At 41.4% G+C, this 25,835-nt stretch overlaps 1 protein-coding gene across 1 annotated transcript in view; it reads left to right on the forward strand.

Annotated features, from left to right (window-relative positions):
* POLN (DNA polymerase nu) overlaps positions 1-25,835 on the forward strand; it is a 161,319-nt gene that overhangs the window by 12,993 nt on the left and 122,491 nt on the right. The window contains exons 2-5 of the mRNA XM_057502043.1: positions 7,977-8,056; positions 15,803-16,300; positions 18,499-18,695; positions 25,526-25,638. Coding sequence (XP_057358026.1) covers positions 7,977-8,056; positions 15,803-16,300; positions 18,499-18,695; positions 25,526-25,638 — 888 coding nt within the window. The remainder of the gene's footprint in view (positions 1-7,976; positions 8,057-15,802; positions 16,301-18,498; positions 18,696-25,525; positions 25,639-25,835) is intronic.

The following is a 25,835-nucleotide window of genomic DNA, read 5'->3' on the forward strand; positions in this document are numbered from 1 at the left end:
TCTCCAGTTGCAAGCTGAAGACCCCTTTCCAGCCTTGCAAATGATAGCAGTGTCCTGGAAGAGCAAGGTGCTGGAAGGAACTGGGTCATGAGCAGCCTCATGGAACGGCTGCACCACCAGCTGAGACCACTCCCCTCAGAGCATGAGAGAAATAAATTTATGTTTGTGATCCTTAAGTGTTAATTTTGTTGGGTCTTTTGTGACTGTAGCTTAGCTTTTTAATTCATATGCTTACACTAGATTCAGAATTGAGTTCATGTGCCTTAAATTTTCATTGTCATGTTGCCCAGTGTGATGTCACTGAAAGTCTTTGGTAAACACTGCAGAAGGAGTTGTTTTTGGGGTGTTTTCAGGATTGTTGGCTGACCTGTGCCTTGTACGGGGCTATGGTTAAGTGTATATTAGAATATATCTGTGTTTTGTCTAAGTACCTAAGAAATCAAATAACATTTAAGTACATTTACCCACATTCTTTTATATTTTAACTTAATAGAGTTTAGAGGTGAAAGTGGTGTTTTCCAGGAAAATAAAATTTACAGATAATGCATATTAATAGAAGTTTGAGACCCCTAAAGGTAAATATTTGACAAAACTCAATTTGTTACTGGCACAAGAACAGAGTCACAGACCAGTGGAACAGAATAGAGATTCCAGGCATTAACCCAAACATATATGGTCAATTAATATATGATAAAGGAGCCATGGACATACAATGGGGAAATGACAGCCTCTTCAACAGCTGGTGTTGGGAAAAATGGACAACTACATGTAAGAGAATGAAACTGGATCACTGTCTAACCCCATGCACAAAATTAAATTCTAAATGGATCAAAGACCTGAATGTAAGTCATGAAACCATAAAATTCTTAGAAAAAAACATAGGCAAAAATCTCTTGGACATAAACATGAGCGAATTCTTCATGAACATATCTTCCCGGGCAAGGGAAACAAAAGCAAAAATGAACACGTGGAACTATATCAACCTGAAAAGCTTCTATACAACAATGGACACCATCAAAAGAACAAAAAGGCATCCTACAGTATGGGAGGATATATTCATAAATGACAGATCCGATAAAGGGTTGACATCCAAAATATATAAAGAACTCACACACCTCAACAAACAAAAAGCAAATAATCCAATTAAAAAATGGGTAGAGGAGCTGAACAGACACTTCTCCAAAGAAGAAATTCAGATGGCCAACAGACACATGAAAAGATGCTCCACATCACTAGTTATCAGAGAAATGCAAATAAAAACCACAATGAGATACCACCTCACACCAGTAACAATCGCCACCATCCAAAGACAAACAACAACAAATGTTAGCGAGGTTGTGGAGAAAGGGGAGCCCTCCTACACCACTGGTGGGAATGTAAATTAGTTCAACCATTGTGGAAAGCAGTATGGAGGTCCCTCAAAAAGTTCAAAATAGAAATACCATTTGACCCAGGAATTCCACTCCTAGGAATTTACCCTAAGAATACAGCAGCCCAGCTTGAAAAAGACAGATGTACCCCTATGTTTATCGCAGCACTATTTACAATAGCCAAGATATGGAAGCAACCTAAGTGTCCATCAGTAGATGAATGGATAAGGAAGATGTGGTACATATACACAATAGAATATTATTCAGCCATTAGAAAGAAACAAATCCTACCATTTGCAACAACATGGATGGAGTTAGAGGGTATTATGCTCAGTGAAATAAGGCAGGCGGAGAAGGACAAGTACCAAATGATCTCACTCATATGTGGAGTATAAGAACAAAGAAAAACTGAAGGAACAAAACAGCAGTAGAATCACAGAACCCAAGAATGGACTAACAGTTACCAAAGGGAAAGGGACTGTGGAGGGTGGGTGGGAAGGGAGGGATAAGGGTGGGGAAAAAGAAAGGGGGCCTTACGATTAGCATGTATAGTGCGTAGGGGGCACGGGGAGGGCTGTACAACACAGAAGACAATTAGTGATTCTGCAGCATCTTACTATGCTGATGGACAGTGACTGTAATGGGGTTTGTGGGGGGGACTTGGTGAAGGGGGGAGCCTAGTAAACATAATGTTCTTCATGTAATAGATTAATGATGCCAAAAAAATAACCTCAATTTGTTAATGTGAAGTGTGTCTTCATTCCTACCATCTAGTGGAAATCTTTACAATTTCCAGGTCACATAACTTAACTAAATGACAAAATAGATCTATTCTGATTATATTCATTCTATTTGAGAGGGTATGGATAAACATTTTTATTTCTATCAAATAAACACTAAATCCTTATGCCCCGTCACTTAGCAAGCCCTGTCAGGTGTTGGGTTTCAGTTCCCACCACCCTAAATCAATCTTCATTCCATGTCACTTGGATTTTTGCAGTAGTTTCCTAATTGCTGTTTGCCTTCAGTTTGTACCCTTGCTACAAGTAGCTCTTGTCCTTGGTCTGGATAAGTTTCTATAGAAGCACCCCCATGTTGCTTGTAAAGAGCGACCCTGCCTGCTGTTTTGTTTTGTGTACCACCACTTCTGCTCTTACTTTATGCCCCATTTATTGACTGTAACTTCCGACTTCATCCTCTCTACACTCCTTCACTCCTAGCTCTGAGTGTTGAAGTCTGCATTTTACAGGGTTATGCACAATACTGCTGTTACCATAATTCCCTGCTGGGAGTAAGCTGCATTTTACTCATTGCGACTGAGTTTAGAGACCTCACGGCAAAGCAGGTTGGGTACTCACGTAAAGCTTTGGTTCTCGGTGTGCTTTGAGCAGGGTGAGGCCTCGCATCTCTGACTGCTACCACAGCTGGGCTGATCTGAACTGAACTCCTACTGATGTTAAGAGCTTTCTACAAACAACACATCTATCAAGGACTTTACTGTTTAATTAAAATGTTGTAAACATTTTCCATGACATTTTGGGGGGGTCTTTTTTTGTTTATAATACTTTAGGAAAAGAAAATTTTGAAAACAGAAAAACCAAAAGCAGTCCATAATCCCACATTAAAAATTTTTTCACTCACAGTGAAAGGGTTCGTAAGTGTTTTCTTAGTTCAGGCTTTTTCTTGGTGAACTTGTCCCCCTTGTTGCTAACCCACATTAACTACTTAGTATGTACCATTTATGTTTTTGTCCATTTGTTTCCATGACTATAATTTCCATGATTATAATTCTAGCTTGTATGTGTGTGTGTGTGTGTGTGTGTGGGTGGGTGGGTGGGGATGTGGCTGTGCTGTGCCCTCCAGACCCCCCCCCACTTCTCTGATAGGATTGGCTGAGGCCTTTGTTGCAACTGTATCCCATCTGAGCCCCTGCCCCTCAGTCCTGCTCCCCACGAGTGCCCACCTCCAACTGCCTCTGGGCAAAGCTCAGTCTGGTCGCTTGGAACCTGGTGGCTGTGGTTAGGCTGCTTTCACGTGGTCTTTGGAGCCTGGCCACCCTTAGGTGGACTGGCACTGACAGGTTCACGAGCTGTAGGTGGAACGCGGTTAGGACTTTGGCTGGGGTGGTTGGTCTGGCAAACCAGTGGCCACGGCTGCCCAGGCTGCTGGGACAGTGCTGCATATGAGAAGAGTACAGGGTAGTGGAAGACAATGGAGTTGCTGGGTGTGGCTGGTAATAGATCCTTGTGAAAATGACAAAGGCTGAGGATGATTGATTAGCAATTAAAGACTAAGTATAATAACCAGAGGGCTTCCCTGTTCGTCTAAAAAGAGACTGCGCACAGCCACAGGCCCAGTGCATAGTCCTAAGACTTGGGCTCCAGAGAAGGTTGGATTCTTAGCCCCGGCAGGTGTGCCACCTCAAGGTCAGGGCCCTGATGAGGAAGAGGGACCAGACCCTGAGATGGGGGGTTGGTGCATGTGATGAATCTCACGTCTCTGGAATCCGTGGAAGTGCCTCGCCCTCCGTTAAGGGCTAGGCCCCAACTGCCCTATGCTGAGGACGGCACCGGAGGTTTCTGTCCGGAAAGGTAGTAAGTGCTCACGCTGGGACTGCTGCCGCCTGCCTTCCTGGCACGTAGATCCCGGGCCTGTTGAGGGAGTGTGAGACTCGGGTCCATCAGGTAACGGGAACCGTACATTTGGGCAAGGAAAGTTTAAAGCATTTTAACCAGTAATGGGATTAGCTAGCTGCCAAGGAGTGGAGAAGGCTAACGAATACAACAGGGGCGGATGTAGGAGCAGCTACCTGAGGTAGAGAGCGGAAGAAGGGGACGGAATTGCAATGCCTGGGCCTGCTGATGTGGGCCAGCCTCTGCTGTTCTAGTACAGGTGCTTGGGTGCTTCAATGTGGCCTAACCGCATGGCGCCCCCACTCATGGGGCTGACCTAGGCATTGCCTCTGCCATATGTCCACCCTTCAAAGGACCAGAAGCTGTCAAAAGTCCCCGGCAGTGCTGTCCTTTGAGGGTAATAATCAGTCACCTGGTGGCAAGCTGACAACACTGATTCCCTGGGCTCCCTAAGGTGTTGTGGTTTGTTTGACTGGATTGACGTGTGTTCCAGGCATGAGTTTGTTTCGCATTTGCAGGGCCTCTGAACTCTTACCCAAGGTCACAGAGTGTTTGATCCACTGACACACAAACCCACGTGGCATTGCATTGGATGTAGGGACCCACTTCACAGCAAAGGAGCTGCTCATGATCATGGGCCCCATGGCTCCCGTCTCAGCCACACACCCAGAAGCACCAGCCTGACTGAGTGGCGGGAGGGCTGTAGCAGGTGCAGCTGGGTACCAACTTGGAGGTGACACTCTGCAATGAGCATTGACCTCCAGGGTGCAGGGTCCCCAGTATGTATATTAGAGGGTCTGCAGACCAAAAGGGGAAGTGACTGGCCCTCTTGCCATCACTCCCAGTGTCCCGCTTTGAATTTATTTCTCTCCCCCACATTTCTGGTCTCTGCGTTTGTTCTTGAATCCCAGAGGGGAAACCCACCAGAGGCACAGGAAGAATACCATTCAGTTTTGAGCTACAGCTATTTGCCTGTCATTCCAAGTTCCTCTTGCCAAGGGACTGGCAGGCAGGGGATGTGAACCCCATCCTGCCAGGGATGGGCTCCTGGTCATCAGGAGATAGGGCTGCTCTTCCATAATAGGAGCAAGAAGCATATACTTGGCGCCCAGGTGGTATGATTGTCACCTCTTGAGCCCCTGCCAAATTTGTGTCAAATGCAATGGCCATGGCCTGAGAAGGCATGGTGGCCAGAGGCTCACCCCTCTCAGAGGTGAGGTTTGGTCGACTCAGCCTAAGCAACTTAGACCAGCAAGATGCTCAACTGGTGAGGAGGGGCTCTTAGAATCTGTAGCAGGACGGAGGTGAATATTTTGAGCATCTCTGAGGCTGGCTGCAGCCACTAGAAGGTGATGTTGTTCATCTCTTTAACCGTCCTTTTAAAAGTTTCCCCCAGGAAGAGGCTCACCAGAATCCGGAAGGAGCTACTCCCAGAGCACATCTGGAGCAAGTGGCAGTGAGTAGCACAGTGTAGTGACCGGCGGTGCAGGACCATCCAGATCTCCTGTGTTCCTGCTCTACGGTTCACCACCCAGCTGCCAGGAGTGCTTCTGGCTAGCTGATCCACAATGCAGCTCCTCCTGGTGATTGCCTCAGCTGCTAAGGGCCCCTTTGTCCAAGGTCACACCCCTTTCCTAGGGACAGCCAATCCAGTGACTGGTTGGTGCTGGGTTATAAAGGCCCACCCTCCTTGACCCCTGGGGGATAGCTAGGCTGGGCCATCCAGCTCCTGAGCAAGCCCTGGTAGTGACGGCATCTTATCCAGTCCTTTCTTCTCGCCCCTAGGGATGGTGATCCTGAGAGCACTCACCAGTAACCTTTCCAAATGCAAGCTGCCTCCGGGCTGGCCTCCCAGAGACCAGAGCTGTGCCGCTGTGCATGTGTGACATATCTGTGGGCATAAATAAATAGGGTCATTTTTCTAAAAAATGGGATCATACATGGCTGGCCTGGCATCTTCCAGGACTGTGAGGGCAAGGATTGTGGCCTCAGAAACCTGGGTTTTCAGCTGACGTGGAGAGAGAAGACAGTGGTTGTACCCAAATAGTACAGAGTGGGTGCAGTCACCTCCAGAACTCATCACTGTTAACCCAACCTGGGCTTAGTTATGGTCATTACAAGTGGATTCCTTAGTAATAAAATAATAATAGTACAGTTTCAATAAATAGAAATAAAAAATGGGATTGTATTTTCTCAGCTTTCTGCATGTACAGGTCAACTGATAAAGCACTAAGTTGTTATTTTCAGTGGCTTAAGTGTTTGATGGTGTGGATGTTACATAATTTATTGATTGACTTCTCTCTTGATTGGTGTCTATTATGTTTTCAGTCCTATACTGCCATAAACATTTTAGTTTAAACCTATTTACTGTTGCAGATATTTCTGTGAAACAGTCTGTAGTGAGAGTATGGTTAGGTGGTTTGTTTTATATGTTTTTACTGAGATTACACACATACACATGCCATGCATGCATACACACACAGCACTATATTCTAAGTTTATAGCTCAGAATTTCACAAACTATAACCTTCACCCAGAGAAACAGACCTTAGTAGCAACCCAGAAGCTCCCCTTTGCTGCCTTTGGATCAGGCCTTCTCTTCCCATTTCCCAAGGGTGGTGCATATATTTTTAATTTTAATAGCATTGGTAGTTTGCTTTCCAGAAAGATTGTAACTATTCACACTTGACCAGCAATGCATGAGAGTGCCTCTCCCTCTTCTCCAGTTACGTTTCGTTTGCATTCCCCTGACTACTGGTGACTTTGGTCGTTATCATGTTTATTTGCATTTTGGATTTGCTATTTTGTGTATTATCTCTTACTATCTTTTGCTCATTTTCATGTTGAATTGTCTTTTTTCAATGTGTAAGAATTTGTTGTATAATACAGATAATAGCCCTTTGTCACTTTTTGTTCCAAATAGTGTGTATTCTTTGAGAAGTGGTGCTAGTTGTACCATCCCTACTCATTAATCGTCCTTTTCTACTCAATTGAAATCCCATCTCTTTGTTGCATATCAGAGTCTCAGTAAGTCCTGGGGTCAGTTTCTGGGTTGTCTGTTCTGTTCCAGAGACCTTTTTGTCTTTTCCGATGCGAACACCATGTGGTTTTGATTGTAGTGGCTTTGTAGTGTGTTCTGCAATCTGGGAAGGCAAGTCTTTGATGGCAACTTACCTTCCCTGTCTTTTTTTCAGATATTTAGTATTTCATATGTACTCCAAAATTACTTTTTCTATTAAAGAGCCCTATAGGGCCTCTCACTGGAAATGCATTAAATTTACATTTGGAAGGATTAAACATTTTGTGCATATCCTGATGTTATATCTTTCCATTTGTATAGGTACTATTTTACGTCATTTCATAAAATTTTAAGTTTTCATCAATTGCCTTGTGCATTTCTTGTTAAATTTATCCTAACTTAACTTTTTTCTATTGTAAACGAAAGATTTCCCCCATTTGTATTTCTTGGTTGTGATCATTGCTGTGGAGGGGACATACATCACGGTGGTTATGAGCAGCATCCCGAGCTATGGTGCCTGGGTTGAATCCGGGTTCCACCACTTATTGTGCAGCCCAGTCTTACTAAAATTACAACAAAATTTAAATCAGAAGCTTATGTTAAATATGTTTTACTGAATCTCTAATTGTTCCATTGCAATATTATTCAGTTTAAGAATTTCCTCAAACCTATAATACTTTCAAGGTTTCTGCAAAATGTTGAACTTGGGTTTTCAGAATCAAGCATTCAAATGTAAATGCCAACTAATTTTAATAAACTCATGATTACATAGATCTGTCAATTTGAAGATACGTTACATATATGTTTATTGCAATGGTAGTATGCATTTTGGGTGTAAATTTTATTGCATTGTGTAAGTTAATGGGTAAACACCATGATTGTTAAAGGCTGTTTGCGATGTTCAGCTAATTATGTGATTTACATTTCATTGTTTCTTTTTTGTGTTTCTAAAAGCTGCAGAACTGGTAAATGAATCTAGTGTTAAGTATTCGGTACTTCTGGAAGATGGGAAGACTCAGTCACTGGAGAGAAAGGTAAATTATTGCAAATATGAATAATTCTACACAGGTAACTTTCACTGTTAACAACAAATACTTACTGTCTACTATATGCTAGGCCCTTTGAATACAGTGGTTAGGAAAAAGGACCCCTTATTCTCCAGGGGCTTACAGTTTGCTTATAGTTTAATTGTATGAGGGGAGGGGAAGACAGAATTACAGTAGACCTCTGTCTGCAATGTGGTGCCACGGTGGAGGCAGTTCTGAGTGCTTTGAGAGCCTCTGGGCGGTAACTAACCCAGGTTTCATGCTGTTTTGTTTGCTTTTTCTGGGTGTGGGGAGAGGAGTTTGGGACATCTCTGAAGTGTGAAAATTATTTCTGAGTTGAGATCCCCAGGATAATTAGGAGCTGGTCAACCTAAAGAGCCCCACCTTTAGAGAGGGAATTTTGGGAAAAATTTTCAGGTTAAAGGAAGAGACCTTGGGACTTCAGGGCAGTGGAAACAGAAGTTCAGAAAGGAAGAGGCACAGATTTCACAGTGGATGAGTGATGTAGATTGGGTTTGAGGGGAGAGATGAGTGGTCATATCATCCAAGACCTGTATATAAAACAGCAGAGGTATCATACTAGTAAGAGAATGGACTGGAGCAAACTACCTCTGTTTAATCCAATCTACCTTAATCTGATTTAAAATGTAGATTAGTAAAGTGGGGAGGATAATAGGACCTGGGTTGATGGGATGATTTTTTGTTCCTGGAGTGGAAGGAGAGGCATCTTTGGCAGAGATGGGAGTATGCAGTCCTTTGTAAGTGAATGGAAATTATCTCTCAGTGATACTCAAACTGTGCTTCCAGGGTCAGTAAGACAGATGTCTTCTAACCTTTTTGCTCCTTTTCTTGCAAAAGAATTTTGAAAAAGCCATGTCTTCTGACATATTTTTCAACTAACATTTAGAATGTTTCTCACAAGTTAAAGAAGTTTCATAGGACATGATTTCTGATGTACTGATAATACTGTTATTCTTCAAACTGTTATATTGTCATTTAAAATATACCCACAAAAATCTAAATACTGTACTCTGGTAACTTGATATCTACAGTCATTATTTTGAAAATACATGAGCAGTTTCTGGACTTAAGATGGTGGCAGAGAGGTGAGACAGAGAACTCTTTCCAAAACCACATATAACATGAAAATTTAGTTAATAGAACTAATCCTAAAAGAGCAAAAGGAAAGAAGGTTGCGCCAGACTGCATACACCTGGAGAACAGAGCAGACCTCATGAAATGCCAACAGCACCGCTCCCCTGAAACCCCCAATATCACTCCAGGGGCTGAGCAGCTCCAGAGACTAGAACTGGGCACTAGAGGGCGCCACTTACAAATATGAAATGTCAAAGAAACGTGGTTCAAACCAAAATCTCACAACCAGAAAAAGGCCCAAGTGAAAGTGAACTCGCCAATTTTTCTGAAAGAGAGTTCAAAATAAAAATCATAAGCATACTGATGGAGGTATAGAAAATTATTCAGGAGCTCAGGGATGAATTTAGGATGGAGATTCAATAAGAAAAAATCCACAACTGAAATGAAACACAGTGGAGGGATTTAAAACCAGATTAGATGTAGTAGAACAGATGGAAAATGGAATAGAAATTAGAGAAGAGGAATACAAAGAAGCTGAGGCACAGAGATAAAAACGGGTATCTAGCACTGAAAGAATAATGAGAAAACTGTGTGACCAATCCAAACAGAACAATATTTGCATTAGAGGGGTACCAGAAAAAGAGAGAGAAAAGGGAGCAGAAAGTGTTGAGGAGGTAATTGCTGAAAACATCCCCAATCTGGGGAAGGAGATACTCTCTCAGGCCATGGAGGAGCACAGATTTCCCAACACAAGGGACTCAAGGAAGACAACACCAAGACATATATATAATAATTAAAATGGCAAAGATCAAGGACAAGGACAGACTATTAAAAGCAGCCAGAGAGAGAAAAAAGATCACATACAAAGGAAAACCCATCAGACTTCTCAACAAACCTTACAGGCCAGAAGGGAGTGGCATGATATATTTAATGCAATGAAGCAGAAGGGCCTCAAACCAAGAATACTCTACCCTGCAAGATTATCATCTAAATTTGAAGGAGGGATTAAACAATTATCAGATAAGCAAAAGCTGAGAGAATTTACCTCCCACAAACCACCTCTACCATATATTTTGGAGGGACTGCTATAGATGGAAGTGTTACTGAGGTTTAATAGGTGTCTCCAGAGGAAATAAAACCACAGGAAAGAAAGTAGAGCAATTAATTACTGAGCAGATGCAAAATCAAATCAACTACCACCAAAGACAATCAAGGGATAGACAAAGTGCAGAATATGATACCTAATATATAAAGAATGGAGGAAGAAGAAACAGGAGGAAAAAAAACTTTTAGGTTGTGTTTGTAATAGCATACTAGGTGAGTTATATTATACTGTTAGGTAGGGAATTACCCTTGAACCTTTGGTAATCACAAAACTGAAGCTTGCAGTGGCAATAAGTACATACCTATTGACAATCACCCTAAATGTGAATGGTCTGAATGCACCAATCAAAAGACATAGAATCACTGAATGGATAAAAAACAAGACCCATGTATATGCTGCCTACAAGAGACACACTTCAGACTGAAAGACATACACAGACTGAAAGTAAAGGGATGGAAAAACATATTTCATGCAACTAATAGGGAGGAAAAAAGCAGGAGTTGCAGTACTTGTATCAGACAAAATAGACTTCAAAACAAAGAAAGTCACAAGAGACAAAGAAGGACATTACATAATGATAAAGGGGTCAGTCCAACAAGAGGATATAACTATTATAAATATCTATGCACCCAACACAGGAGCACCTACATATCTGAAACAAGCACTAACAGAATTAAAGGGGGAAATAGAATGCAGTGCATTCCTTTTAGGAGACTTCAACATACCACTAACTTCAAAGGACAGATCAACCAGACAGAAAATAAGTAAAGACATAGAGGCACTGAACAACACATTAGAACAGATGGACCTAATGGACATCTACAGAACACTCCACCAAAAAGTAGCAGGATACACATTCTTCTCAAGTGCACATGGAACATTTTCAGGAATAAATCATACACTAGGCCACAAAAAGAGCCTCAGTAAATTCAGAAAGATTGAAATTGTACCAACCAGCTGCTCAGATCACAAAGGTATGAAACTAGAAATAAATTACACAAAGAAAACAAAAAAGCCCACAAATACATGGAGGCTTAACAACATCCTCCTAAATAATCAATGGATCAAAGACCAAATAAAAACAGAGATCAAGCAATATATAGAGACAAATGACAACAATAATTCAACACCACAAAATCTGTGGGATGCAGCAAAGGCCATGCTAAGAGGGAAGTATATTGCAATACAGGCCTACATCAGGTAAGAAGAACAATCCCATATGAACAGATATGAACAGTCTAAACTCACAATTAACGAAACTAGAAAAGGAAGAAAATATGAGGCCCAAAGTCAGCAGAAGGAGGGACATAATAAAGATAAGAGCAGAAATAAATAAAATTGAGAAGAATAAAACAATAGAAAGAATCAATGAAAGCAGGAACTGGTTCTTTGAGAAAATTAACAAAATAGATAATCCCCTAGCCAGACTTAATCAAGAAAAAAAGAGAGTCTACACACATAAAGAGAATCAGAAAGGAGGAAGGAAAAATCATTACAGAAACCACAAAAATACAAAGAATTATGGGAGAATACTATGAAAATCTATATGCTAACAAACTGGATAATATAGAAGAAATGGACAACTTTCTAGAAAAATATAACCTTCCGAGGCTCACCGAAGAAGAAACAGAAAATATGACTAGACCAATTAACCTGCAATAAAATTGAATTGGTAATAAAAAAAAAACTACGTAAGAACAAATGCCCTGGACCAGATGGTTTCACTGCTGAATTTTATCAAACATTTAGTGAAGACCTAATACCCATCCTCAAAGTTTTCCAAAAAGTAGAAGAGGAGAGAATACTCCCAAACTCATTCTTTGAGGCCAGCATCACTCTAACACCAAAACCAGACGACACCACAAAAAAAGAAAATTACAGATCTATATCCTTGATGAACATAGACGCAAAAATATTCAACAAAATATTAGCAAACTGAATTAAAAATTACATCAAGAAGATCATCCATTATGATCAAGTAGGATTTATTCCAGGGATGCAGGGATGGTACAATATTAGAAAATCCATCAACATCATCTACCACATCAACAGAAAGGACAAAAACCATACAATCATCTCCATAGATGCTGAAAAACATTAGACAAAATTGAACACCCATTCATGATAAAAACTCTCAATAAAATGGATATAGAGGGCAAGTACCTCAACATAATAATGGCCATATATGACAAACCTACAGCCAACATCATACTTTATAGCAATAAGTTGAAAGCTTTTCCTTTATGATTGGTAACAAGACAAGGATGCCCACTCTCCCCACTTTTATTCAACATAGTTCTGGAGGTCCTAGCCAAGACAGTCAGACAACACAAAGAAATAAAAGGCTTCCAGATTGTCAAGGAAGAAGTTAAGCTATCACTGTTTGCAGATGACATGGTGTTGTACATAAAATACCCTGAAGAATCCACTCCAAAACAACTAGAACTGATATCTGAATTCAGCTAAGTTGTAGGATACAAAATTAATACACAGAAATCTGTTGCATTCCTATACACTAACAATGAACTAGCAGAAAGAGAAATGAGGAAAGCAATTCCATTCACAATGGCATCAAAAAGAGTAAAATACCTAGGAATAAACCTAACCAAGGAAGTGAAAGACCTATACCCTGAAAACTAGAAGACACTCATGGAATCACATACTGTGCTCATGGATAGGAAGAATTAATATTGTCAAAATGGCCATCCTGCATAAAGCAATCTAAAGATTCAATGCAATCCTTATCAAATTACCAACAGCATTCTTCAATGAACTAGAGTAAATAGTTCTAAAATTCATATGGAACCACAAAAGTAGTTGCTAATAGGCAAAGCAATCCTGAGAAGAAAGAGTAAAGCAGGGGGGGATTACACTCCCAGCTTCCAGCTCTACTACAGATCCACGGTAATCAAGACAATTTGGTACTGGCACTAGAACAGACCCATAGACCAGTGCAACAGATTAGAAAGCCCAGATATAAACCCAAGCATATATGGTAAAGTAATATACAATAAAGGAGCTGTGGATATACAATGGGGAAACGACAGCCTCTTCATCAACTGTTGTTGGTAAAACTGGACAGCTAAATGGAAGTGAATGAAACTGGAATATTGCCTAACCCCATACACAAAAGTAAACTCAAAATGGATCAAAGACCTGAATGTAAGTCATGAAACCATAAAACTCTTAGAAGAAAACATAGTCAAAATCTCTTGAATATAAACATAAGCAACTTTTTCCTGAACATATCTCCTTGGGCAAGGGAAACAAAATAAAAAATGAACAAATGGGACTACATCAAGCTAAGGAGCTGTACAGCAAAGGACACCATCAGCAGAACAGAACAGGCATCCTACAGTATGTGAGAATATATTTGTAAACGACATATCCGACAAGGGGTTAACATCCAAAATACATAAAGAACTCACATGCCTCAACCCCCAAAAAGCAAATAACCCTATTAAAAAATGGGTGGACAATATGAACAGACATCTCCAAAGAAGAAATTCAGATGGCCAACAGGCACATGAAAAGATGCTCCACATCACTAATTATCAAGGAAATGCAAATTAAAACCACCATGAGATATCACCTCACACCAGTTAGGGTGGCAAACATTGAAAAGACTAAGAACAATGCTGGCGAGGATGCGGAGAAAGGGGAGCCCTCCTACACTGCTGGTGGAAATGTAAGGTAGTTCAACCATTGTGGAAAGCAATATGGAGTTTCCTTAGAAAACTAAAAATAGAAACACCATTTGACTTGGTAATTTCTCTCCTAGGAATTTATCCAAAGAAAACAACTTCTTAGATTCAAAAAGACATATGCACCCCTATGTTTATTGCTGCACTTTTTACAATAGCCAAGAAATGGAAGCAACCTAAGTGTCCATCTGTAGATGAATGGATAAAGAAGATGTGGTACATATACACAATGGAATATTATTCAGCAATAAGAAGAAAGCAAATCCTACCATTTGCAGCACGATGGATGGAGCTAGAGGTTATTATGTTCAGTGAAATAAGCCAGGCAGAGAAAGACAAGAACCAAATGATTTCCCTCATTTGTGGAGTATAACAACAAAGCAAAACTGAAGGAACAAAAAACAGGAGACTCACAGACTCCAAGAAGGGACTAGTGGTTACCAAAGGGGAGGGGTGGGGAGGGAGGGAGAAGGGGATTGTGGGGTATCATGATTGGTGCACATGGTTTGTTTGGGGTCACGGGGAAGACAGTGTAGCTCAGAGAAGACAAATAGGGACTTTGTAGCATCTTACTACACTGAAGGACAGTGACTGCAGTGGGGTATTGGGAGGACTCGATAATGGGGGTGAATGTAATAACCACATTGTTTTTCTTGTGAAACCTTCATAAGAGCATTTATCAGTGATATCTTAATTAAAAAAAAGAAAGAAAAAATACATGAGCAAAAAAAAGCTACATGTATTACATGTAAATGCAATGAAGAATTTCAACAATCTGGATTTTTATATTTTCCTTTTTTCTTGTGCATGTATACTTTTCAATGTCATGTAATTTTGTGCTTGGGAATCTTTACTTGAAAACGATATAATTCTCTAATAAAAATATGAATATAAATTTAAATTTTCTTATACTGTATGACCAATTGTTAAAACGTTTTCTTTCAAAATTATTTTTAAAGTACTATTAATATAGTTTTGTTCAAAATAATAAATACATAAAATCTGAAAAATATACTTAAAAAATACATTTTTATTATAAATCAATCCTATAATAAACTGGATAGAGATTCTTTTTAACCCTCAATTAGTTTGTGAATCTATGAATGAATATTGCACATTGCTAGACCAAGACAGGAAGATGATTTCTACTAGATAAACATATTATTAAATAGTTGTAGTGATTTCATTTTCTCTGTCAGTGGCTGTCTTGCCAATGGGTTTCAGCCTTGGGCAAGTTTGCTATGGATTCAATGTGACCAAAGAAAATGACAGCAAACATTCTTTGGGGAGAAAGGGTTTATTACCCGGCTTGTTCTCCGGCGGTAGGTCGAGTACTAGTGTCTCTGCCTCCACCCAGAGCACTGGGCCTGTCTCTCTATAAAGCGCAATAATAGCTTATTGCCTAAAGGTGTGGGAGAGGTAGCCTAGCAACAGGCCAGTTACATCATCAGGTGGTGTAAGTTCAGTGAGGGTCCTGGCCACAGGAACCTCAACTTCCCCACAATGGCCATTACTTGGAAGTTATAAATTATTAATCTTCACTCTTGTACACAGCTGCAACATATTCCCATCCATTGTCTCTCACTGTCTGTATGATTGCAGCACAGGGCTTGTGGCTGGAGACTTTTTGAAGTCCTGCCTATTCCAGCCCATGATTCAGATATGTACTCCTACCTGGATTGAGGAGAACCACTGCTCTAGAGGACAGTGTATAGTTTCATTAGGAAATTTGGTCACAGTTAATATGAAGCTGTTTCCCTACTTTACCTTAGACAGATTTTACCAGAAATTAGTTTGTTTATAGATCTGTCTTTTCCAATTTTCTTACAGACTCTTAATTCTTTTACAAGCCAGATATCAAGAGCTGCCGTCAAGCTCTGTCCTCAGTCTTCCAGTGTCAGGCCCACAGATCAACTGCCTACTGACCAAGAGCAGATTGTCAGCTCACTGGGTCCTCCCAGTTTAGTTCCACAGTGTAATCAAGAGGTTTCAGTCCTACAAACCATGGAACACAAAGGAAAACACTTCCTGAAGGAAAATATAACTAATGAAAAAAAAGAAAGCATGATTCTTAAAAGAAAACATATTATATGTAGTAATTCATCAGAGAAAAGAAGTAAACCCATGGCTTTGGAAGAACATACTGATGAGGCCAAAGCTTACCTGAATTCTGGGAACTCAAGAGCATTCGGAGGCCATTTTTGTGATACTAGGTATTTGGATGATTTGGAGAAAAGCCAGCTGATTGAAATGCTTAAACAGGCAGCAGCCCTGGTGGTAACTCTGATGTATGAGGATGGTTCGACCCAGCTAATAGGAGCTGACGAGGTTAGTAAACAGTATTGGTATGTGTTTGTTTTGTTTTCTTTGGCACCATAAAGGAAACCCATAAATTTGTGTCTGATTTGATAGGAGAGCTAGAAATGAGGTTTCACACCCTCCCTTTTCCCAAGTGTTGGTGGCTGATGATGTCCAGTTCTCGTCACATCTTTTTAAGAAATTGCCGAAGTGTTTCTTAGAGTGGCCGTGCCATTTCACACCTGTCTGCAGTCTAGGAGGGTCCAAAGTCTCTTCCTCCTTGCCAGTACTTGTTCTTTTTTATTTCAATGGAATTTCTAGTGGCTGTGAGATAGTATTTCATAGTGGTTTTAAATTCCATTTTCCTAATAACTAATGACTTTGGTCATTTTCTTGAATGTGCTATTGGCCATTTGTACATCTTTTGTGGTGAAATGACTTAAAATCTTTTGCTTACTTTTAAATTGGGTTACTTGTGTTTTATTTTGGACTCATAAGGGTTCTTTTCGTTTGCTGATACAAATCTCTTATCAGACATATGATTTGTAATTCTCCAAAGCTATAGTTGTTTTTTTTCCAAAGCTGATGGTGGCTTTTGAAGCACAAAATGTTTTAGTTTGATGAGCTTATCAGTTTTTTTCTCTTATTGCTTGGGCTTTTGTTGTTATATTTAAGAATGCTTTGCCTATCCCAGGTCAGGAAAATTTACTCCTGTCTTCTTCTGAGAGTTTATAGTGTTAACCCTTACATTCAAATCTGTGATCCATTTTGAGTGTGGTGTGAGATAAGGGCACAAATCTACCCTTTTGCATGTTCGTACCTAGTTTTCCCAACACCAGTGGTAAAGACCCTTCCTTCCCTGTAGAATTTTCTTGGCATTTGTGTTGAAACTCAGTTGACTATAATTGTAAGGGTTTATTTCTGGACACTCAGTTCTTTCCATTGATGTGTACATCTGTCCTGCCAGCACCACACTGTCTTGATTACTTTGACTTTCTGTGTCTTCCAACTTTGTCTTTCTCAAGACTGTTATGGGCATTCTGGTTCTTTCACATTTCCATATAAATTTTAGAATTGGCATGTCAGTTTCTTCAACCATCCAGCTAGGATTTTGATACAAATTGTGTTGAATCTATAGATTAATCTGGGGAGTTTTACCATCTTAACAGTGTTAAATTTTTTGACCCATGAACGGGCTGTCCTTTCATTTATTTAAAACTTCAATTTCTTTCAGCAGCGCTTTGTAGTTTTCACTGTAGTATGCAAATCTTGCCTTACCTTTCATTTTTGAAGACATTTTTGCTTGGTTGAAGAATTATATGTGGACAGTGTTTTCCTTTCAGGAGTTTAAGTATGTTACTCCACTGTCTTCTAACTTGCTTTGTTTCCCACGAGAAACGTGCTGTCCCCCTTCCCTTTGTTTCTGTCCAGGTCATGTGTCCCCTACCCCTCAGTCCTACCTCTGGCTTCTTTTAAGGTTTTCTGTGTATCACTGCTTTCAAGCAATTTAATTATGATGTGACTTTGTGTAGTTTTCTTCATGTTTCTTGTACTTGGGGTTTTTTGATCTTCTTGATTCTATTGATGAACTTGGGAGACTTCACATTCTTATGATTTTGAGTTTTGTAGTCCTTGAGCATGATATGTCTCTATTATTTAGGGTTTCTCTAATTTCTTCCATCAGTATTTTGTAGTTTTCAGCATACAGATCCTGTATGTGTGTTGTTGATCTCTAAGTATTTGATTTTTTGGAATACTCATTATAAGTGGTAATTTCTTTTTTTTTTAATTTCATGCATGTTTATTGCTAGTGTATCAATACACAATTGACTTTTGTGTTTTGGTTTTGTATTCTGGAATCTTGCTAAACTCATATATTAGTTACAAGAGGTTTTTGTAAATTTCTTTGAATTTTCTCCATAGAAATTTGTATCATTTGTAAATAGGGACAATATAGTTCTTTTTTGGATTTACACGCCTTTTATTTCCTTTTCCTGTTGTATTGCACTGGCTAAGACTTCCATCATGAAGTTCAATATGGAGGAGACTGGATTCGGGGAGTCAGATCATGGGTTTGGCTTTTGGCCTTGATTGTCATTGAAAGAGCTGTTCATTTACAAATTTAACTTTAGGTCTTTTCTCTCTGCTTAATTATGAAACATGATATATTTTTCTTGAGTAAATGCATTGCTCATGTTTAACTTTGAAACTTTATTGTGTATTCACAGGCTCTAGTTTCCTCTGTTAACGGGGTCGTGATGTTACTACAGAGCCACGTGGAAGGAGGCAGTGATTCCTTGGATGCCCCAGCCTCTGCCTGTGTTCCAGAGGAAGGCTTCCTGTGCAGGGATCACTGTTTCTACATAAAAACAGAGCACTCTTCCATCTGGGGCCAGGAACAAGAGGCACATAACCAGTTTGCCAGGTAAGAAGTCTTCACTCATTACCTTAAATCCCGCTGACATGCCTGCTTTATCTTAACGTAAAGTCTCCCAAAGTCCAATTTTAATTAAATTTTTAGAAGTTTTGTATGGGCACGTGATAATGAAATGGATCTAAATGACAGAAACCTCTACAAGCACTGGCCCTCCCTCCCAAAGTGCTTCTGGAACAGAAGCTCTATCCTTCTGCTCCAGGATTTGCATTAACATCTCAGTGAGAAGGTGGTGACGAAAACCTGAAAACCCGCTGTCACTGCCAGTGTCCCCGAGGGTTCTCAGCTGCTCTTCAGTCTCTCAGCATCAGAAAATTCAGTCATCGGGGCCTTCAGACTGTGAACTGTCCTCAACACCAGCAAGCTTACCAATTTCCAAGTTCCATTCTGTGAAGATAGGTGAGACTTGTCTCACTTGGACCTGCCTGCTCGGAGTCATAGAATTTTAGAAAAGGCAGGGACTCTTCTGTCCTTCTCAAGCCTTACAAGTCCTGTTGGGGTTGGAGCCTGTGCCCCTCATCACCATTTCTTTGCGCTGTTGTCAGTGACTCGTTGTGGGGGCATCCACTTCTGCCACCCCACCCTCTGAGGTCAAGTCACTTAGTTGTCTGGCCAAGCTCCTTGCAGCCCCTGCCCTGAAGCCTGGCCCTTCCTGCCTCATCATGCGGCCTCTGTGCTGGGTGGCTGTCGGGCAGTGGTGTCAGTTCCAGCCTGTGGGTGGCGATGCCCTGTTGGCTAGGAATGCCTCAACTCTCACTGGGGCCCCCATTACTCATACTGAGCCCCACAGAGGTCCAGTGTTATGGCTGGACCAGCCCTTGTGGTTCTTACATGATCTTAGGACATACTTCAACAAAAACCTTCAGGGAACTCTGAGGAACAAGACTCATTCCTCACAGCTCCTGGAAGGCCTGTGGTGCACCTCGGAGCCACACAGCAAGGTCACGGGTGGGGTGTCTGGGGCTTTGCAGGTTCACTCTCTTCAGGCTAATGTAAAGTGCAAGAGTGGGAATGAGGCATGGGAGGGAGAAGTAGGGTCACCCAGCCTGTCAGTTATGTGGTCACTAAGGGACCTTCATGGGTGGGGTGGCCTGGTTCCTTATCCGGCTGTTTGCGAGTTGCCGTGCTACACAGCTGACCACATGTCCATTCAACGTGGATGTCTTTGAAGTGGGTGCCTTGGCAGTCAAAGGCTTCATGTCAGACACTCACACTGCTGTCATTTTTGGTGAGAAGTGGACAACATTTGACATATACAGCACTCTGCTCTCAAGAAACCCATAACCAGTTTTTTACATAATTTGCTTTTGAGAGAATATTTAGAAAGAATAATTATTCTGTGGGAGAACTCTGTGAGAATAGAACCCTAATACTTGGACGGCCTTTTGAATTCTGTAATCATATCCTACTCAGTGTAGGATAGTCACTTCAGCCTTAACATGTTCAAAACTGAGCCCCTATCTTCCCTGAAGCCTGCTTCCCACAGCCTTGGTTGTCTTAGTTAATATCACCAATAGCCTTCCATGAGCTCAGGCCAAAAGTCTTGGCATTATCTTAACTTCTGTTTTTCTTTCATATACTATATCCCAGTTCTTGGCAAGACCTGTTGGCTCTGCCTTCAAAATGGAGCTGGAATCTGATCTACACTCACCCTTTCTGCTGCTACCCTTGGGTGCAGGCCTGCAGCTCTGATCGAATCGCCTCAAGAACTTCCAGACTGGCCTCTGCCTCCACCTGTCCCTCCAGCATGTTTGCAGCACAGCACTCAGAGGTCTTGTTCACACATAAGTGAGGTCACGTCACTCCCATGTTCTGAACCCTTCAGCAGCCCCTGCTTCATTCTGGAGAGAAGCCGGAGTTCCCGCAATGGCCCTCCACTGTGGCCGGGACCGTGCCTCCTCTCCCAGTCCTCCTCACTGTTCCTGGCTATGGGCCGTGCACCTGCTGCTCCTCTCCTGCAGGCTTTCCCAGATACCTGCATGAACTCACTTCATTCCTTTATGTTTCTCTTTAAACAAACAGAAAAGCAAATTACAAGACACAAAGGTGGAGGGAGCAGCACACTGAGCCCCAGGTACCCATACACGCAGGCCAAACAGCTGCCTGAGGCTGTTCCCCACTCCGTCATCTGTCCTGTTGTGAGAGGGGCCGTAGGGAGCTGGCTTTAAGGAAAAATCCCAGACATGGCCTTTTAGGATACAGTTCTGAAAAACATGGGCTTTATTTATTTATTTTGGTATCATTAATCTACAATTACATAAGGAACATTATGTTTACTAGAGTCCCCCCTTCACCAAGTACTCCCCACATACCCCATTAGTCACTATCCATCAACATAGTGAGGTGCTGTAAAATCAGTACTTGTCTTCTCTGTGTTGCACAGCCCTCCCTGTGCCCCCCTCACACTATACATGCTAATCGTAAGGCTCCCTTTCTTCTTCCCCCACTTCTCCCTCCCTTCCCACCCATACTCCACAGTCCCTTTCCCTTTGGTAACTGTTAGTCCATTCTTGGGTTCTGTGCTTCTGCTGCTGTTTTGTTCCTTCAGTTTTTCTTTGCTCTTATGCTCCACAGATGAGTGAAATCATTTGGTATTTCTCTTTCTCCACCTGGCTTATTTCACTGAGCATAATACCCTCCAGCTCCATCCATGTTGTTGCAAATGGTAGGACTTGTTTTCTTCTCATGGCTGAATAATATTCCATTGTGTATATGTACCACATCTTCTTTATCCATTCATCTACTGATGGACACTTAGGTTGCGTTCCATTTCTTGGCTATTGTAAATAGTGCTGCAATAAACATAGGGGTGCATCTTGTCTTTTTCAAACTGGGCTGCTGCATTCTTAGGGTAAATTCCTAGAAGTGGAATTCCCAGGTCAAATGGTATTTCTATTTTGAGCTTTTTGAGGAACCTCCATATTGCTTTCCACAATGGTTGAACTAATTTACATTCCCCCCAGCAGTGTAGGAGGGTTCCCCTTTCTCCACAACCTCGCTAACATTTGTTGTTGTTTGTCTTTTGGATGATGGCAATCCTTACTGGTGTGAGGTGATATCTCATTGTGGTTTTAATTTGCATTTCTCTGATAATTAGTGATGTGGAGCATCTTTTCATGTGTCTGTTGGCCATCTGAATTTCTTCTTTGGAGAAGTGTCTGTTCAGCTCCTCTGCCCATTTTTAAATTGGATTATTTGCTTTTTGTTTGTTGAGGTGCATGAGCTCTTTATATATTTTGGATGTCAACCCTTTATCGGATCTGTCATTTATGAATATATTTTCCCATACTGTAGGATGCCTTTTTGTTCTGTTGATGGTATCCTTTGCTGTACAGAAGCTTTTCAGGTTGATATAGTTCCACTTGTTCATTTTTGCTTTTGTTTCCCTTGCCCATGGAGATATGTTCATGAAGAAGTCACTCATGTTTATGTCCAAGAGATTTTTGCCTATGTTTTTTTCTAAGAGTTTTATGGTTTCATGACTTACATTCAGGGCTTTGATTCATTTCGAATTTACTTTTGTGTATGGGGTTAGACAGTGATCCAGTTTCATTCTCTTACATGTAGTTGTCCAGTTTTGCCAACACCAGCTGTTGAAGAGGCTGTCATTTCTCCATTGTATGTCCATGGCTCCTTTATCGTATATTAATTGACCATATATGTTTGGATTAATATCTGGACTCTCTATTCTGTTTCACTGGTCTGTGACTCTGTTCTTGTGCCAGTACCAAATTATCTTGATTACTGTGGCTTTGTAGTAGAGCTTGCAGTTGGGGAGCGAGATCCCCCCCACTTTTGGAGTGGAGTCTTTAGGGTTTTTAATGTACAATATCATATATGGCCTTTATTAAAAACATGGGATTTTTTTACACAGCCACAATGCCTTTCTCAACCTTAACAAACTTAAACCCAGTCCAAATTTAAAGTTACCCGGTTGTTTCAAAATGCCCTCATACAGTTGATTTATGGGGATCAGGACCAACCAGGACCACATGCGACATCAGAGGTCATGTCTCATCTGCCTCTTCTAGTGAGAGCACTGCACCCCACCTGCCAAAGGTCCCCCATCCCGGGCATCTCTGTCTCATCATTGTTGGGCTCTTTACCTTGCTCTCCCTTCCTCTGTATTTTCATAAACTATAGCTTGGTTTTACAAGCTTGATTATTCAGGTCCAGCTTTTTCACAGGAAGCTTCCCTAGGTGGTGCTGTGTGCTTCATTCTCCATCTGTAATGTAATTGGGTGGCCAGATTTAGCAAACAGAAATAGAGGACACTAAATTTGAGTTTCAGATAAACAACTGATTTTTTAGTGTAAGTGTGTCCTAAGTATTGCATGGGACATTCTTGCACTAAAATCATACATCTCTAAAAAATACTTATGTTTTTTTCAGATAAAAGTTGTTCACTGTTCTGAATTCCAAGTCTAGCTAGCTGCCGGGTGTTCTATCTGGCTACCCTCTGTGATGCTGAGACAGAACTGCGGGTCGGGAGGTGTCAGCGTGATCTCTCCGTGGTGAATGTGCCCACTGAACTTGCCCTTAGTGGTTTTGTCTGTTGCTGGGGGTCATCAGGTGGTGATTTTTGTAACTTTAGTATTTCTTCCACATTGATTGGCTATGATTTTCTGGAGAGAACTTTCCTTTATCAGCTGGGCTTCTTGTTCACCTCACCCTCCAGTCTTTAATCAAGTGTTTCGCCATCAGAAGCCCACCCTACTGTCGGTGAAGCGGTACCACACCCATGACGCCATGGCCTGCTGCCTCCCTGCCTTTTTCCCTATTCCCGCAAGTACCACCAGGATCATCCTGTGTGTCTTACCCATTAGTTCTGCTTCCTGTATCTGCCCTAAGCTCTCTGAAGGCAGGGGTTTTTAACTTTTATTCATTTCTGTACCTCTCAGCCAAGAACAATGCTGTGAAGCATGTGCCTAATAAATATTTATCCAATATTACTGAGTGAATGAGCATTGAGGTTTAATTAATTATTTATTTATTTTATTTTGGTATCATTGATCTACAATTACATGAGCAATATTATGGTTACTAGACTCCCCCCATTATCTGAGGTTTAATTTTATAAGTTCCAGGGAATTATATGAACATATTACCCCAGGTACCATAAAATTGGAAGTAATAATCCGAATATTATGATAGTGTCTTTGAGATTCACAGTGAATTTAAATAAATCACATTTAAATCAATACATAATTTTTTTGCCCAAAAAGTTTAATAACATTTACTAAACACCTGTGCATGGTCTTTTTACATACATGCACTCTTTTCATCTTCATGTTAACTATGTTAAGTTTTATTAATTCCATTTTATAGATGAGGAAACCATCATAGATCAGCCTTGATATTTCAGTTCAAGCCTCCTTATTTTAGACTTTCAAGTCTAGCATTTTTATATTATAGCTGCCTGTTTTGCAAATATGACATAATTGACCTACATAACTGACATCAAAACATACTGCATTTTAGCCACTTTGTCTTATAGAACCTCTTTTTGTTGTTTGTCTTATCTTAAGATAGCAATCAACTAGCCTGCATCTTCTATTAGTAGGGGTGTTTGATGTGCCTGCTAGACGACCTTGTTCCGGGATCCCAAGTCTGCACGTAGGAGCGTCAAAGTGGGAGGCAGTGCCAGTCGCCCCAATTCCCCGACCCCCTCTCCTGCACACCCCAAGACCAGCACAGCCACGACCTGAGCTGTGCTATTGTCACTTTGCCCTCTCCTCCCTCCTGGCCTCCCTCTTCAGGGGAAACCCAGGTAGATCATACAAGAAAATGCAAAAAGCCTGAAAATGTCTGTGGAGCAGGCTGAGCAAAACCTAAGTGCTTGTTGACTTAGTGTGCAGGGCTAACTGGGGTTCTGGTTCCCTTCTCCCTTGGCCTTATCCAAAGAGCCTCATTAATGAATTAATAAACAGTTGCTATACAGGGAGATTTATAGCCGGGGCCTGGCAGCTGCAAGACAGGGTCTTGGGCCTCAGCTTTGCCACTTACCAGTTGTGTAATGCTGGGAAATTGTTTAACCACTCTAAGCCTCAGCTTCCTTATTTGTAAAATGGATCTAGGCTTGCCTAAAAGGACTGTGAGGAGGTTCTGGTGCAGTGGTCCTTGTGAATGCTTTAGCATGGTGTTCATGTGTAGGTGTTCAAAAAATGCCAGCTGCATGAGTTCAGAGAGCACTTTATGTAATGGGGCAAGTGTACTTTCAGGGCAAATAACAGTACAGCAGACATGGTTCTGGCTCTAGCAGATATGTGGACGAGAGTGCAGAAGGGATGTAGGGGATGGGCAGCTCCCTGCCTGAATCAGGGCAGATGCCTGAAAATGGCATGTGTGTAGTTTGCAGGAATCATGGGAGGAGAACCCAGCATGTGCCGAGGCCCCGAGGGGTGAGAGCCTGTGGCACAGTCTGGTGATGGAGGAAGGAGAGTTCAGTGTGGACAGAGGGTAGACTGTTTAGACACCGTGCTGGGAGAGCAGGCTGGAGAGTCATGTGGCGGCTGGCTGCAGGGGATCTTTGGTCAGGAATTTGGGTCTTAGTCTGTAGGTAGTGGGGTTTTACCCAGGGATTGGCTTTGAACAGCTGTGTGACCTCGGGTTCATTACCAGCCTCTCTATGTCTCAGCTTCATCATCTATAAGCAATACTACCTAACAGGATTTGGGTTGATCTATATAAAGCTCTTAGAAGAGTGTCTGCAATGTAGTGCTTCATAAGTAATAGCTGTCAATGAGGTAGTAACAGGATTTTTCCAAGGTCAGAAGTTCTAAATTAATGCCTAAATCAGTACATTTCTTTTCATCTCCTAGGACTGTGCTATTTCAAGCACTGAAATGTAAATGTCCTGTTATTTGTTTTAATGCTAAGGATTTTGTGAGGACGGTGCTGAAATTTTTTGGCAATGATGGCAGTTGGAAACATGGTAAGTTTTAGTTTTTATCATCTCTTAAATTCATCTTTCCAAGAGTGATTGCTTCTGAGGATGGGAGAATGGCAGGTGGGGGGCCTGGTCATGTGGCTCTGATGAGCCCCCAGTGTGGCCCTGACTTTCCTAATTTAGGGTAGGAAAGAAGTAACACCACATGATCAGATGTAACTAGAGACAGTTTATAAACTCGT

This window comes from Manis pentadactyla, chromosome 5 (genome assembly GCF_030020395.1).
Source record: "Manis pentadactyla isolate mManPen7 chromosome 5, mManPen7.hap1, whole genome shotgun sequence".
Lineage (NCBI taxonomy): Eukaryota > Metazoa > Chordata > Mammalia > Pholidota > Manidae > Manis > Manis pentadactyla.